General features: G+C 36.1%; 1 protein-coding gene across 1 annotated transcript in view; it reads right to left on the bottom strand.

Annotated features, from left to right (window-relative positions):
- Hpf1 (Histone PARylation factor 1) overlaps nucleotides 1-14,954 on the bottom strand; it is a 60,836-nt gene that overhangs the window by 27,988 nt on the left and 17,894 nt on the right. The window contains exons 3-4 of the mRNA XM_090405875.1: nucleotides 13,395-13,580; nucleotides 7,609-7,798 (exon numbers count right to left, since the gene is read on the bottom strand). Of these exons, the coding sequence (XP_090262001.1) occupies nucleotides 7,609-7,798; nucleotides 13,395-13,580 (376 nt within the window). The remainder of the gene's footprint in view (nucleotides 1-7,608; nucleotides 7,799-13,394; nucleotides 13,581-14,954) is intronic.

The following is a 14,954-nucleotide window of genomic DNA, read 5'->3' as shown; positions in this document are numbered from 1 at the left end:
TGACCAAAGACTAGAGACCACAGATATGAGAGCCCTGAGAAAGATTACAGGCGTGAACAGATGGCATCAATGGCAATATCATATTAAAAACGAGGATATTAGGAAAGAACTTGACATTGTCAACATCCAGGATTGCATTAGTAGAGCTAATCTCAGGTGGTATAGTCACTTAAACAGAATGGGTGAAGAAAGATTAGCAAAACAAGTGTTCTCTGCCAAGTTGGCAGCAAAACGACCCATAGGAAGACCAAGATATAGGTGGATTGATACGGTACAAAGTGCCTTAGATGATAGAAATATAAGATCTGATAATGTTGGAGTCTTGACAAGTAACAGACTGATTTGGAGGAAAATTGTACATAGGAAGTTAGTAATGATGTAATTTTTTTCATGTAGTGCTATCATATCCTGTACATCCCTTGAGGGTACATGTCAGGAATTTGATGATGATGATGATGATGAGCAATTCAAAAAAGCATCTAACTGCTTTAGGACCTAAAATGCTAAATAATTGAAATTTTAGACACCATATACCCTACTGAAATAAAATTTTTATGCACATGAGATCATGAGTATAGTCACGAAATTTTCATGACTATGGGGAGCTTTTGACCATCTGTACAACTAATGATAGACGAACGTTCCCCACATTTAATTTTAAACTGGAAAATGATTCAGTTCTGTTGAAATACTTTTTTCTTGATGTAATACTGAAAAATAATTGTGCATCTCATAATTCAGTGGCATCTCAGAATTAAGGAAATATGGTATTTTAAATTCTAAAACAAATTAACATTAAAAAATAACAATAAATGGGCAGGTATATACTTGATAAAGTTATTCACATTTAAAAAATTCTCAAAAATATTACTGTCAGCATCAATATAGCTCATATGTGTATGGTGCAACAAAATGCAATCATACAATAACACTTTCATTTGCCCATAGGTAAACATACAAAGGATTTAGATCTGTAGATCCAGGTCAGCAATTCTGTGACTACCACAAATGAACCATAGAAAGTTTAGGAAAGAATCAGATATGTTCAGTGACCAGAACAAAGGTAGAGGCTCCAGTCATGGTAAAATTAGACATAATACTAAACAAATGATTTAAACATCAGATTAGATGATTTATTTCACCAGAATTCTTCTCACCAAAAACAGTGTCACATTTGCAAATAAATAAATAATCAAGATGAAAGCTACAACAATCAATTTGTGCAAATATATGTCCAGATGGAGACATGTAGCCTCCATCTGGACATATTTAGATGAAAATCAAAAGGCAGTAAGGATAAAAGGATACATGAAGTATTAAAGTACATAAAATCAGGTTAATTCCTGATGGTAATAATGTCAAATATAATGAAAATTTTGGGTTGGATAAAAGAAATGAAGTTAAAAAAAATTTGACTTTTGCAAGAAAATGTTTAATTACAATTTTAAATACTTGGTTCAAACATAATACTTATGCACGGAAAAGAATAGGGAAAATACAAAAACCATTTTAAAATGGTTTTTAAAACCATTTTAAAGTGGGGCCTCCCTTGATGAGTCTAATGACTCCCTGGAGTTGCCCGTAATAATAATAATAATAATAATAATAAAAATGATTATAACTAGGGTCAGAAAGTAAGATGAGTTAAAATTACTAATTTGACTAACTATTCGACCACAACCCAGTAAAAGTTAGAGGCAAATAAAAGTTAGGAAATTATAAGTATTACAAAAAAAAAACATCAATTTATCAGTCTTCTTCCGGGTCTTTTTCTTGCCAACCTGGCAAATTGCCAGATTTAGCTGCCTGTGTTTTATATGAATGAAAAAAGTACTGAGATAACTATACCTGTCTCTGTTAAGCTAAGTGGATGCTCATTATGAGAACATATTAAAGATCTGTAGGTTGAAAAATTTGATTAAAACAGATTTAGTTTTGCATTCCAATAATTTCCTTTCAACCATAATTTAGTTGCAAGGAATTTTACAGTGATGCAACAGAAATTTTTCAGTATATGGCAGAAGGAGAGCACAAAGGGAGCATCCATGGAAATTAAGAAAAGTGTTGAAGCATAGATATAAGTACGGTGGTACCTCAACTTACGAACTGCTCGAATTAAGAACTTTTTTTCATATCCCATTTTGACCTATAGATACAAACCTAGACTCGAGATATGAACTGTGATGTTTATCTTTCCAAATGAAGTAATGCCTATTTTCATTATACTGTATACATATTTTTAACTTTTTCCACTAGTAACAGAAATAGGCTTAACGCAGAGTACAGCACCAGCATATATGTATGCACTTTTAGCTTTTTGTGTATCTACTTCAGTATTTGTGTAAACAAACAATACACCGTGAAGATTTTTTAGGTTTGTATTTATTATGTGTACTGTGTGTATTTCTTTTTATAAGTGACGTGTTTTATTGTAGCTTCGAGTTTATTTTCTGAATAATCTACCAGATAAGCGTAATTTCACTGATCAGCATATTATTTTCAACATGGGGCCAAAGAAAACTAAGAAAGAAGAGAAGAAGAAAATCACAATAGAAATTAAGAAAGAGATTGTGTAAAAATATGAGAAAGGAGTCAGGAAAAGTGATCTGTGCAAGCAGTATGACTTGTCCAAATCCACCATAGCTACAATTGATCTGCAAATAACTGAATATCCCCTTGCAATCCACTGACAATGTCATTGATATAAAGATTAAACAATATAGGTCCCAGTACAGAGACCTGTGGGACCCCACTTGCAACCCTCTGCTTCCTTGAAACTGCCCCACCATACACAACTCTCTGATACCTATTGGACAGCCAATCCTGAATCCAGTTGACCAATCTGACATCCAGACCCATGTGCTGCAATTTAAATATCAGCTTATCATGTGGCACCCTGTCAAATGCCTTCGCTAAGTCTAAGAAAATGGCAGTATATGCCCTTCCCTCATCTAATGCTCTTGTAACTTTATCATAAAAGGCTAGCATATTATTAAAACAAGAGCACCCCTTCACAAATCCATGTCGACTCTCACAGATAACATTACCCTCATCTGCCCAATGCTCTATACGGTCCTTCACTACTTTCCCCAAGATCTTACTAACTATGAATGACACACAAACTGGTCTATAATTAGACACTTCCAGTCTGCTACCTCCCTTATGTAATGGCACTATCTTACCTTCCTTGCATTCCATGGGAACCTTTCCAGCAGTCAGACTTTCATTGAAAAGCCAGGTCAAAGGCACTGTCAGTTCCCTAGCACATTCTCTCAAAACTCATGGTGAAATACCATCCAGTCCCACAGTTTTACTGACATCCAGAGTACTCAGTATTTGAAACACACTCTCCTCCTGTACCTCCAGACCTCGAACCAGTCCTATCCCTCTAGCATTAAAACTGACTTCTCTAGGATGAAATACTCCAATAAAGTGTTCATTGAACAATTCCACTATGTCCTCTGCATCAGTCACTCTATTCCCATTTTTATCCCACAATATCATTCTTCCACAGTCATTTCTCCTCCTACTGGCCACATAGCTAAAAAATTCCCTACGATTTTCTTTGGATCTTAGGGCCAATCTCCTTTCATATTCCAGTTTCGCTTTCCTTACCATACTAGTCACTCTTCTGGCCTGTGTCTTATATTCCTCATGCATCTCTTCACCTGTCTCCTTATATCTCTTCCATAGCCTCTTTTTCGCATGCAATTCCTGTTTAATATTGTTTGTCATCCACTTTACTCCAAATTGCATCCTCTTCTTCACTCGTGGTATACAACTTACCATTGCTGATAACAAATATTCTTTCACAATTTTCCACGCACTTTCACAATTTCCCACGTTAAACCTTGAACTTGCCCTATCTCTCTAGCATTAAAACTGACTCCTCCAGGATGAAATACTCCAATAAAGTGTTCATTGAACAATTCTACTATGTCCATTGCATCAGTCACTATTCCCATTTTTATCCCATAATATCATTCTTCCACAGTCATTTCTCCTCCTCCTGCTGGCCACATATCTAAAAAATTTCCTAGGATTTTCTTTGGATCTTAGAGCCAATCTCCTCTCATATTCCAGTTTCGCCTTCCTTACCATACTAGTCACTCTTCTAGATGTGTCTTATATTCTTCATGCATCCTCTCTTCACCTATCTCTTCCACAGCCTCTTTTTCGCATGCAATTCTTGTTTAATATTGTTTGTCATCCACTTTACTCCAAATTATGTCCTCTTGTTCACTCGTGGTATACAACTTACCATTGCTGCTAACAAATATTCTTTCATAATTTCCCATGCACTAATGATATCCCAGCCTTCCAATTCCTCCCTCCATGAAACTTCCCGAAGTTGACGTCTTAGACTATTATATCACCTGCCTTATAATTCCACACATGTTCCCATCTCTTTGATACTCCTGCATGTCTAGTCATTTTCCAAGTCAAAACCATATGGTCACTCTCTCCAACTGGTGGGAGAGATGTCATCTCAGTTATTATCAACTCTTCTGATGCTATAACCAAATACAAAACTCTTGAACCTCTTGTTCCCTCTATTATATGTTGCCTAAGACATTTGTCCCTCAAGAATTCTAGAAATTCCATTCCCTTATTGCTACATGCATCTTCCTCTCCCCAGTTTATACTACTGTAGTTAAAATCTCCCATAACAATCATTCTTCTTGTACTTGCCAAACTCAACTGTCTAAACATTTCCTGGTCCCTACCCTCTGTACTCCTGAGTCTGTAGCAACACCCCACTAAATATCCTGTCTTGCCTACGCAGTACTCCACAACCACGCCTTCCCTTCCTATCCTGCCAAAAAATGCTGTACCCAGCGACTTCTATTCCTGTTATTATATCCTCTTCTGTCAACCACGTCTCAGTGATCCCAATAATTTTTGGCAGGCTGATGCTATCTGCACCACCAATTCCTCTCCCTTATTCCAGATACTCCTGGCATTAGTATATAGCATATAAATGCCATTGTTTCTATACCCAGCATTATCCCCTCTAGACTCCACTAGGCTCAGAGGTTACTTGATGTCGTCTCCCCCTTCTCCCAAGTATCCATTTCCCACAAGAGGTCACCCCTGCTACCATCCTCCCTGGGACACACTGACTTTTTCAGAACAGCAATCTCTCTCCAGATGCCTACGTCCTTCCTCATTCAAATGTAAGTGGTCTCTTGCATACAATTCTTCTCTGTCCTCAAATGCACTCCAAGCATCCACATATTCCAGTCCTCTCATGTCACACATCCTAGGTATTATGTCATTCAATATTACCACTCTTCTGCTCAGTTCGTCATTATCATACCTAGGCAACACACACACACACTATCTTTCCTCTCTCTGTCTTCTTTCGTACCACCTCAAGCAAGAATCTCATATCTCTTGCTGCCCTATTTATACCACCACTCAAGTCATTTGTTCCCACCATCACAATCATCTCATCCACCCTTTCACCTCTCTTAACCGCCAAAGCCACCCTTTCTATCGTTCCTCCTGGCAAACACTCCTCATGCATCCTATCTTGAACACCACGGATCATTGAGTCCCCATACATTATACCTCTTACCATTCCCTCTCTCCTATTGTTTCCATTTTCTCCTCTTCTTTCATTCCCATACCTCTCTCTCTCATTCCCTCTCACCTACTGTTTCCATTTTCTCCACTTCTAGCACTCCCATACCTCTCTCTCATTCCATCCTCTCCTCTTCTAGCACTGCCATACCTCTCTCTCATTCTGTCTCTCCTCCTCTAGCACTCCCATACCTCTCTCTCATTCCATTTCATCAACATTAAGTTCTTACCCCCTAATACCACACCATTCCTACAACCAATGGATCAATATGTTATTTCCAACTTTAAAAACCAAAACTCTTTTCCAAAGATGTTTCGAAGTTATCACCAACACGGAATTAACCCTCAGGGAATTCTGGAAGAATCACTTCAATATTCTTCATTGTTTGCATCTTATTAGCCAGGCATGGGAAGATGTTTCTGTGAGAACTCTAAAATCAGCCTGGAAAAAGTTATGGCCCGACTGTGTCCGAGGAACTGCATTGGAAGGACCTGAAAGCGAAATTGACAGTTGTCAATTTCGCTTTCAGGTCCAAGATACAGTTGTCTCCCTGGGAAAGACCATGCATTTGGAAGTTGATGAAGCAGATATAGAGGAGCACAACGTTGAGCTAACCACTGAAGAGCTACAGGAGTTAAGAAGAGAGCAGAAAAAAGAAAGGAATGAGGAGGAAAAGCAAATATCTTCAGAGGACGAAGAAGACAACAACAAAAAGGGAGCAATTCCAACAAGTGACGTAAAAAAAATCTTGCAGCACTGGGGAAAATTGCAAGAATTGGTTAACAAGTAGCATCCAAATCAAGGTGTTGTTTCTAAAGCCACCAATATCTTCAATGACAATGTCATTAATCACTTCAGAAGGGTGTTAAGGAAATGACAGATTCAGGCAACATTGGATAGGTTTTTTAAACCTCCCTCACCTAAGAGACAAAAAAAGAAGCAACTGATGACAACAAATCGAAAACTCCTGAACCGCAAAACCAGCAACAAGAATTTTTTTTTTTTTTTTTTTTTTTTTTTTTTTTTTACAATTTAATGGAAGATGATTTTCATACTAATCATGTAAAACATGATTTCATAAATAAAAATTAATATGTGATGGTATACAAAATGCATATTTATAGTGTAAAAATACTCCTCTTCCATTTCTTTGCATTTTCTTCATTTAGTTGAGAAGGTTTTTTTGGATTTTTTTTTCAATTTTTGAATCTAGGAATGGATTAATTAATTTCCCATAAGATATAATGGAAAATTGGGTTTCGAGATACAAACAGCAGTCAGGAATGAATTAAGTTTGCAAGTCGAGGTACTACTGTACTAGGTTTATTATTTTTTCTTTTGTTTTCTTTTGAACGAGTCAAATGGGTGGTCAGAGGGAGTTGTGCATGCTATTGGTTAAAGGAATGATAGACACTATATGAATTATGGTGGCAATAGTCCCAAGTACTTGGGATATGGCAAATAATAATCACTCTTTTGGTTTATTCTTTCTGTTCTCTACTTCAACAACTTAAAATATTGCTCACCCTTTCTCTCCCCCCCCCCAACTAATGGAAGTTGTTTATTTTCCTGATTAACTTCAAAAAATATTTTAAAGTTTATGAATTTCAAACATAAACACAATATAAATCAAATTAACTTCACCAGATCACATTCTTTTTTTTTTTTTTTCAAAATTATACCAAAAATGACATATATAATCCAATATCAGAAGCTCATCTGGGTTATAAAATGTAGGATTACACAAATCAATATAAAGGGCAGTACATAAAATATTCACAATTAAAACAAAACATAGGGTATAACACACACACACACACACACACACACACACACACACACACACACACACACACACACACACACACACACACACACACACACACACACACACACACAAAATAAGAGCATTCACATTTGAACTATTTTGGCACTGATTAGTTTCTCACTTACTTAATTAGTGACATCTTACAATCAGCTACAATTATTCAGAGAAAACTTGAAATTTCACCTAGACCAACCTGAAGTAGCCAATGTGATAATGTGCGCTACCTTCTTTCTTCAATACAGTCTGGAATTCAGGTGGATCATAATAATATCGCCAATGGCAAAGAAGATCAGATGAACTATAAGTTTTACCATTGGACAATTTGCCTGCCAGAATATCATAGGGTCCAACTAGGTACAGTCCAAGATGATTTACCAATGCATCTAGATATATCAAACAAGAGTTAAAAGGATGCAATTATTTATTGCATTATATGCTGCATTCTACACTAAATATATTTATATTTACTAATCATACAAATGTACAGATAAACTTCCTAGTATGAGAGTTGCAGCTCTTGCACAATTTGTAAACTATAAATACTGCTGTTAACTGTTATCATTTTTAATGCTTTTATGTTATTTTTCGACCATATGAACTATGGAAAAGATTGACATCAACTGGGTTTATATTGGTTGAAGTAATTTATTTGATACTAAGTAAAAAAAATTACTGACAATTTTCACCAACTTAACTGTTTGGCTTCTTCCGGGTGAATAAAATAGATACAAAACAACTTTTAGCAGCGAGATTTAACTCTGGTACAGAATGTTCCTACATAACAGTTTACATCATACAAGGTCCATGCATGTGATGTACACATTCTTCTGTACTTGTAAAAAATACAACTGTATTCGGTTCATTCCTTCATGAACAGTTTTAGTGTTTAAGTTGTTTTGTATCTATTTTATTCACCCTAAAGAAGCCAAACAGTTAAGTTGGTGAAACTTTTGGTATTTTTTACTTAGTATTAAATAAATTACTTCGACTAATATAAACCCAATTGATGTCAATCTTTTCTATGTTATCATTTTTATGAGAATTATCAAAATCTACTATCACACCTTACAAAATATGGATGTACAAATATGGCATGTTTGATGCAAATTTTGGAAAGCAGGAAAAGTATATGAATGCTTTATTAGAAGACCTAATGCTCAAATAAAAAGGAGCATAACATAAAAGCATTATACACATTGATATTATTAAGCTTTAATCCAATAAAACAAATAATAAGTTACCCAGAAAATCAATAAATATATATGAATAAAACTTGGAATAGTTCAGTATCACTAAATTTCAAATATTTGTAATTTTTAATCCTTTCATCTCGTTTGAATTTCTTATCTGATATGTAAGCCTGACACAAGGAAAATAGAAAGCTAGGTATTCTGTTGTCTGTACACTCCATAACTTTTTACCAGCCACAACATGTTTTGACATCCAACAAACTATACATATGAATTAGAGTTAAAGAAACATGAATAGGGAAGGATCACTAACTACCCAGGACACTATCCAAGCATAAAGTAACACTTCACAATTACTGATTATAGGATGCAAAGTCAACAGCATCTATATATACACAAGTAAACCAGTTGTTAAGTTACTTCAGACATACTTATGCTTACACTTCAGTACAGAAATAAAACAAGAATATAATTTCTTGTCAAGTAAAATATACAATGCTCAAATATCCATAAAACTTTTCATAACTATCTGTCATCCAGAGTGTTTAGTAATAAGGTGATACCATTTTTTTTTTTTAAATCTTATATGTTAAAAATATGACTTCTGCAATAATTTAACCTTAGTATCTTCTTTGATCTCACTCCCAATCATGAAAACTTAATAAAGGCTGAAACTGGTCTAGGTGCTGATCTCATAATGCACAGTGATATACATATACAAAAGGAAGAGTGCTTTGCATCATGGGATAAATAAGCAATTTATGATAAATTTAGTTTAATCCTTTATCCCAGTGAGAGCAAACAAAGTTTGCACATGAAAATATCTTCAGGACTGAATATAGTGTTGTACTATCTTATCTGGGTAAGTAGTACAACCCCAGGCAACTCGTAGCACAGGTGGAGCAAGCTACCAACACTCCTATCCCAGTATCTCCCATAATGCAAAACACATCTCCTTGTGGATATGTATACTGTTATGCATTAAGGGATTGGCCACTACCCAGACTAGTTTCGACCTTTATTGAGGTCTCTTCGGTGGGAGCCAGGCCCAGAGTTGGAGATACCAGGCAGAAGCAGTAGCAAGGTCATCTTTACCTATAGGTCCACTGAAGAGACCTCAATAAAGGTCAAAACTAGTCTGGGTAGCGGCCAATCCCTTAATGCATAACAGTATACATATCCACAAGGAGATGTGTTTTGCATTATGGGAGATACTGGGAACAGGAGTATTGGTAGCTTGCTCCACCTTTGCTACGAGTTGCACTACTTACCCAGGTAAGATAGTACAACACTATATTCAGTCCTGAAGATATTTTCAGGCGCAAACTTTGTTTGCTCTAACTGGGATAAAGGATTAAACTAATTTATCATAGTCTAACCCAGTGAAAAATAAACTTTCAACATCTTTCTCTAAATCCAGAGTAATTTAATAAAAAAATGTGGCAAACCTTTTGGCAACTCCTATAGGTAAAGATGACCATGCTACTGCTTCTGCCTGGTATCTCCAACTCTGGGCCTGGCTCCCACTGAAGAGACCCCAATAAAGGTCGAAACTAGTCTGGGTAACTGTCAATCCCTTAATGCATAACAGTATACATATCCACAGGGAAATGTGTTTTGCATTATGGGAGATACTGTAGGAGTGTTGGCAGCTTGCTCCACCTTTGCTACGAGTTGCCTGGTGTACTACTTACCCAGGTAAGATATTACAACACTATATTCAGTCCTGAAGATATTTTCAGGTGCAAACTTTGTTTGCTCTCACTGGGATAAAGGATTAAACTAAATTTATCATTGTCTAACCCAGTGAAAAATAAACTTTCAAATAAGCAATTTGTTGTAATATCAACAACCTTTATATACAAGGAAATTAGTGAAATTACTTCACGCTTATGCTTACACTTGGGTATAGGATTAAAGCAAGAATATAATTTCTTGTCAAGTATAATAATACACAACAGCTTGACTACACTATGTTAATGATGTGTTTGCTCTTTGGCCCAAGAGCCACACCCATTAATAGATGCATTATTAGTACTCTTAAACATCTGTCATCAAGAATATACTTCACTACAGAAAATCAACTGTCTCCCCTTTCTAGACACATCAATTACACCACTACCAAACAGTTTATTATCCTTTTCTATTTATAGAACCCCCCACAGACACACACTGGAAGGTGCTTACCCAGGAAAGCCCACCATCATCCTGCCTAGCAATACAGCAAGCATTCTCAAAGCACACACAGAGTCAAGTTGAAATGACAGGGTCCGACACTTTAGCCAATGACTACAACATCTATGAAATAGATAAAATACTGCATATCTCCCCTCTACTTCTCCTACAATCAGCAAGAAGTCAGAAAGCAAACAGAATGTCAACATAGCTAAATAAGAGTCATTTGTCTGGTAAGGATACAGAAGACAAACATCAAGAAGGTGGCAAAATGTTCTAGAGCAGTGATGTTCAACCTTTTTTTGTCACTGCTCTAGAACATTTCTGGCTTAAAATGAATTCCCAAAGAAATCCGTTATCAAATGATTTTTTTTTTTTGAAAGAGGTTTAATTTTTATATGGGTGAATATCAAAGACAGTAACTGTTGCAATAAAAATCAAATTATGTTTATAATTTAATTTTTAATAATAAATTTCATGTTGGAGGCTTAATGGATTGTGTACAGTTCTCAGAAAGGATTAAAACAGAATTCAATACTTCCTATATTTCGTCTCAGTCAACAAAACATCTTCAGGGATTACAAAAAACTAATGTAACATATACACAAATACCACACAACACTAAGCCAACCACGTGGGTGACTCTAAAGTCCTATCTAGGTGGAGCGTCCACTATGGGCAGTTGTAGGTTGCCTGGAATGTAAGGTGGGATCTCTGATGATTAGTGTTTCCCAAACCTTAGGGAGCTTAATGCAACCATATTTATTTAGGATTTGGTTGATTTCTGAGAGCTGCTGCTGATTCTAGAAATAGTCTCTCTTTTTTAAATTTACTGTGGTGGAGCATGGTGGTTTTTTCCCAAGAGATACTGTGGAGTATCCGAGACATGGTCAACCAGGCCTGACTGATCATAGTCGTGGTTGCAGATGTAAGACTTGTGTTCTCCAGGCAGATGGTTGCTGATCTGCCTGTTTGTCCAAAGTATGCCAGCTTACAGGAACAGAGTACTTTATACACTCTAGGCACTGAGAGAGGAGGGGAGCTGATCTTTTGTAGAACGGATAAGGGTGGCAAGTTTGCAGTGGGGCTTAAATGCTGTGTGTAGGTTGTACTTTTTTTAAAATCTTGGCTATATTTTCTGATGTGCCACAGATGTAGGGTATGGTGATGACATTTCTAAACTCTTTCTGAAGAGATGGCCAGGGGATGGGGGAGGAACTGGTTATTTTTTTAATACTAATAGTTTTAATGCCATATTGCTGAGCGGGGTGGTGGTGAGAAAGTTTGTGAAAGTATCTGCCTGTGTGCGCAAGTTTTCTATATACAGTGAAGGAAAGTATACCATTAGGAAGTCATGTAACTAAGGTGTCTAGGAATGGTAAACAATTGTTCTTTTCCTTTTCCACCGTAAACTGGAATCTTGGATGTAGGCTGTTGAGGTGACTAAGGAAGGAGTCTAAAGTGTCTGGGCCATGAGGTCAAATAGAGAACACATCATCTACATATCTTAGCCAGATAGAAGGTTTGAGAGGGGCTGAGTCTATGGTTCGTTTTTCAAAATTTTCCATATAAAAATTGGCAAGGGGGGGGGTGAGAGGGGGAACCCATGATTTTGTTCTTCCAAGAAAAATAACTAGAATTGATGGCAAAGGAAAAGAGATCTAAGATGTCAGAAGGAAAAACGTTTTCTAAGAGTGTTAAGGTATCAATTAAGGGAATATTGATAAACAGTGAGGAGATGTCAAAGCTTACCAATATGTCTGTGTTATTTAAGGTTAGATTTTCTATTAGGGTTTTAAAATGGGTAGAGTTTTTTTATATAGATGTGGAAAGTCCAGTGGGGAGGGGGTCAGAGAGTTATCCAGCTGTTTTGAGAGTTTGTTGCAAGGTGTGTTAATGGCATCTACTACTATAGGTCTTAGTGGGGAATTAGGTTTGTGGATTTTTGGTAAACTGCATATGGGGGGGGGGGGGAACACAAAGGTTTGAGTTTTTTCGTAATATTCTGCCTAATATAGCATTGTGCATGTCCACAAGAAGATGTGCTTTACATTATGAGAGATACTAAGACAAGGAGTGATGAGAGCTTGGTCCACCTTTACCACGAGTTGCCTCAGTCCTGAAGATACTTCAGGCGCAAACTTTGTTTGCTTACACTTGGATAAAGGATTAAACGAAATTTATTATAGTCTAACCAAGTGAAAAAAACTTCCAACATTTTATTTGTGGTTTAAGCCAATAAGAATACAATTTATTTGGTGCGTCCCAAATTGTCAGTCCATCCCTGTTTGTTCAGTATCCAGGTAGATACTTAACAGGGCACAGCATGAGAGAGTGAGGATTGGGCATTACGTCAGAAGCCTGGTCAGTTCTCTGCATTGTTTAAAAGGCTATGTGGAGGTCGCCTCAGTTATACAGCTTTGATCCTTAAAGAGCCCTACAACCAGGTTCATATGTACTTTGTATGAGAGTTAAAGTGTGATGTCCTATTCTTTCCTGCTCTAAAATTAAAGTTAATTAGGCATATATTAAGCTGGCATCACTGTGTTGTATCAGAAGTTCACAAGACCACTGGCCATAAAAATAAACAAAATAATCTAAAATATATACTTACTTTCAGGATGTATTTCATTCAGCGTTCTGCAAAAAGTCCAAAATAAAAAGAAATCTTCAGGCATTTCAACCAGAAATTTCTCTTTGATCAAGGCATTTAAATCTTCTTGAGAAATATCTGACTTCAAGTTCCCTTTCTCAAGTGCATTTGTATCCTCTTCTTTCTTTCTTTTCTTTGTTTTCTGCTCTAATAAAACCAGATTAAAAATAATTTGCAGTAAATTATACAAAGCAATAACCTCTTAAATCTTATATCTAAATGAATAAATTGCAAAGATTTTTTAAAATTCCCAACAATGAAGAAATAGAGGGGGAGGTGAAAAGTTCTGATAAACAGAACAAAAATGATATTAAAGCAACTGATATAATCACAAGACAGAACATATCTTAAAACTTTTTAAAACTGATATAACCCCAAGAAAGAACATATCTTAAAGCCTTTTAATGCCCAAAACATAGGGGTTAAAAGGTTTTAAGATATGTCCTTTCTTTGGTTATATCAGTTGCTTTAATTTAATATCAGTTTTGTTCTAGGTGTTTAACAGAACTTTGTTCCCCCCCCCTTGTATTTTCATGGTTGTATTAACATAATACAGTCAACTCTCACTATAGCAAACAAGTTTGTCATAACAAACTACTAAAAAGTCCCAACCAAATCTCCAGTAGGGAAAGAAGGTCTGGAGAAGGGAAAACTGGGTGGATCATGCTGCCTTTGTGTATTTCTTCTTTAGCCTTCTGAACCTCTAAATTTCTTTGCTACAAGTACTAATTCCTTCTGTTCTTTTCTGTCTTGAGTTCTTTCAGTCCAAGATTCTCAGCTGTCTTTTTAGATGTTATCCTTCAACATTTCCTTAGTCTTCCTCTACATCACTTTCCATCAGGCCTCATCTTGAACACTTGTTTAGCCATTCTCTCCTTAATAATTCTTTTCACATGTTTAAACCATCCCAATCTGCAAGCTGTGGTTTCAGAGAAGTGAGATCTAAAGAGTTCATAAATTTCTTAAATAAATTATCTTTTCCATTCACCTGTTATCTCTTACAGATCCAAAGATTTTTCTAAGGCTTCTAGTCCTGATGGTATTAGACCTGAATTATGCTTATGAAGAGATATGCTCCTGTCCTTAATCATCTCTATGCTATTATAATGCTCAGCCAGCATCTATCCTACAGCATGAAAGCAAGTCCACGTACAGCCAATTCCCATAAAAAGACACTATTATCGATCTACTGACCTATGCTCTTAAATCACTGTTATCTAAAGTAATGGAGGTCATCAACATTCGATTTCAGCACCTGGAAAACTCATTTAATCAATGTCCATCAGTCTGGATTCTACCAGTCCTGATCCACAGAAGAGTGTCTTACCTACATTACCTCCCAGATAAAAAAAAACTTTTGTTGCACTTGACATTTTCAAACCATTTGATAGGGGTCGGTATATCCTAAGTACCTGAAAGTATTTACTTGTCCTAATATTTCAATATATTGCTATTTTACTTATTATGGGTTTTCTACAGATGCAATTATTTTTGTCTCTTCTTTAGATGATTTCATGTTAT

This window comes from Typopeltis vanoorti, chromosome 2, assembly GCF_054136105.1.
Source record: "Typopeltis vanoorti isolate ZY-2024b chromosome 2, IOZ_Tvanoo_1.0, whole genome shotgun sequence".
Taxonomy (NCBI): Eukaryota; Metazoa; Arthropoda; class Arachnida; order Uropygi; family Thelyphonidae; genus Typopeltis; species Typopeltis vanoorti.
Note: the sequence above shows the minus strand (reverse complement) of the source record. Positions and strands in the feature narration are given on the sequence as shown.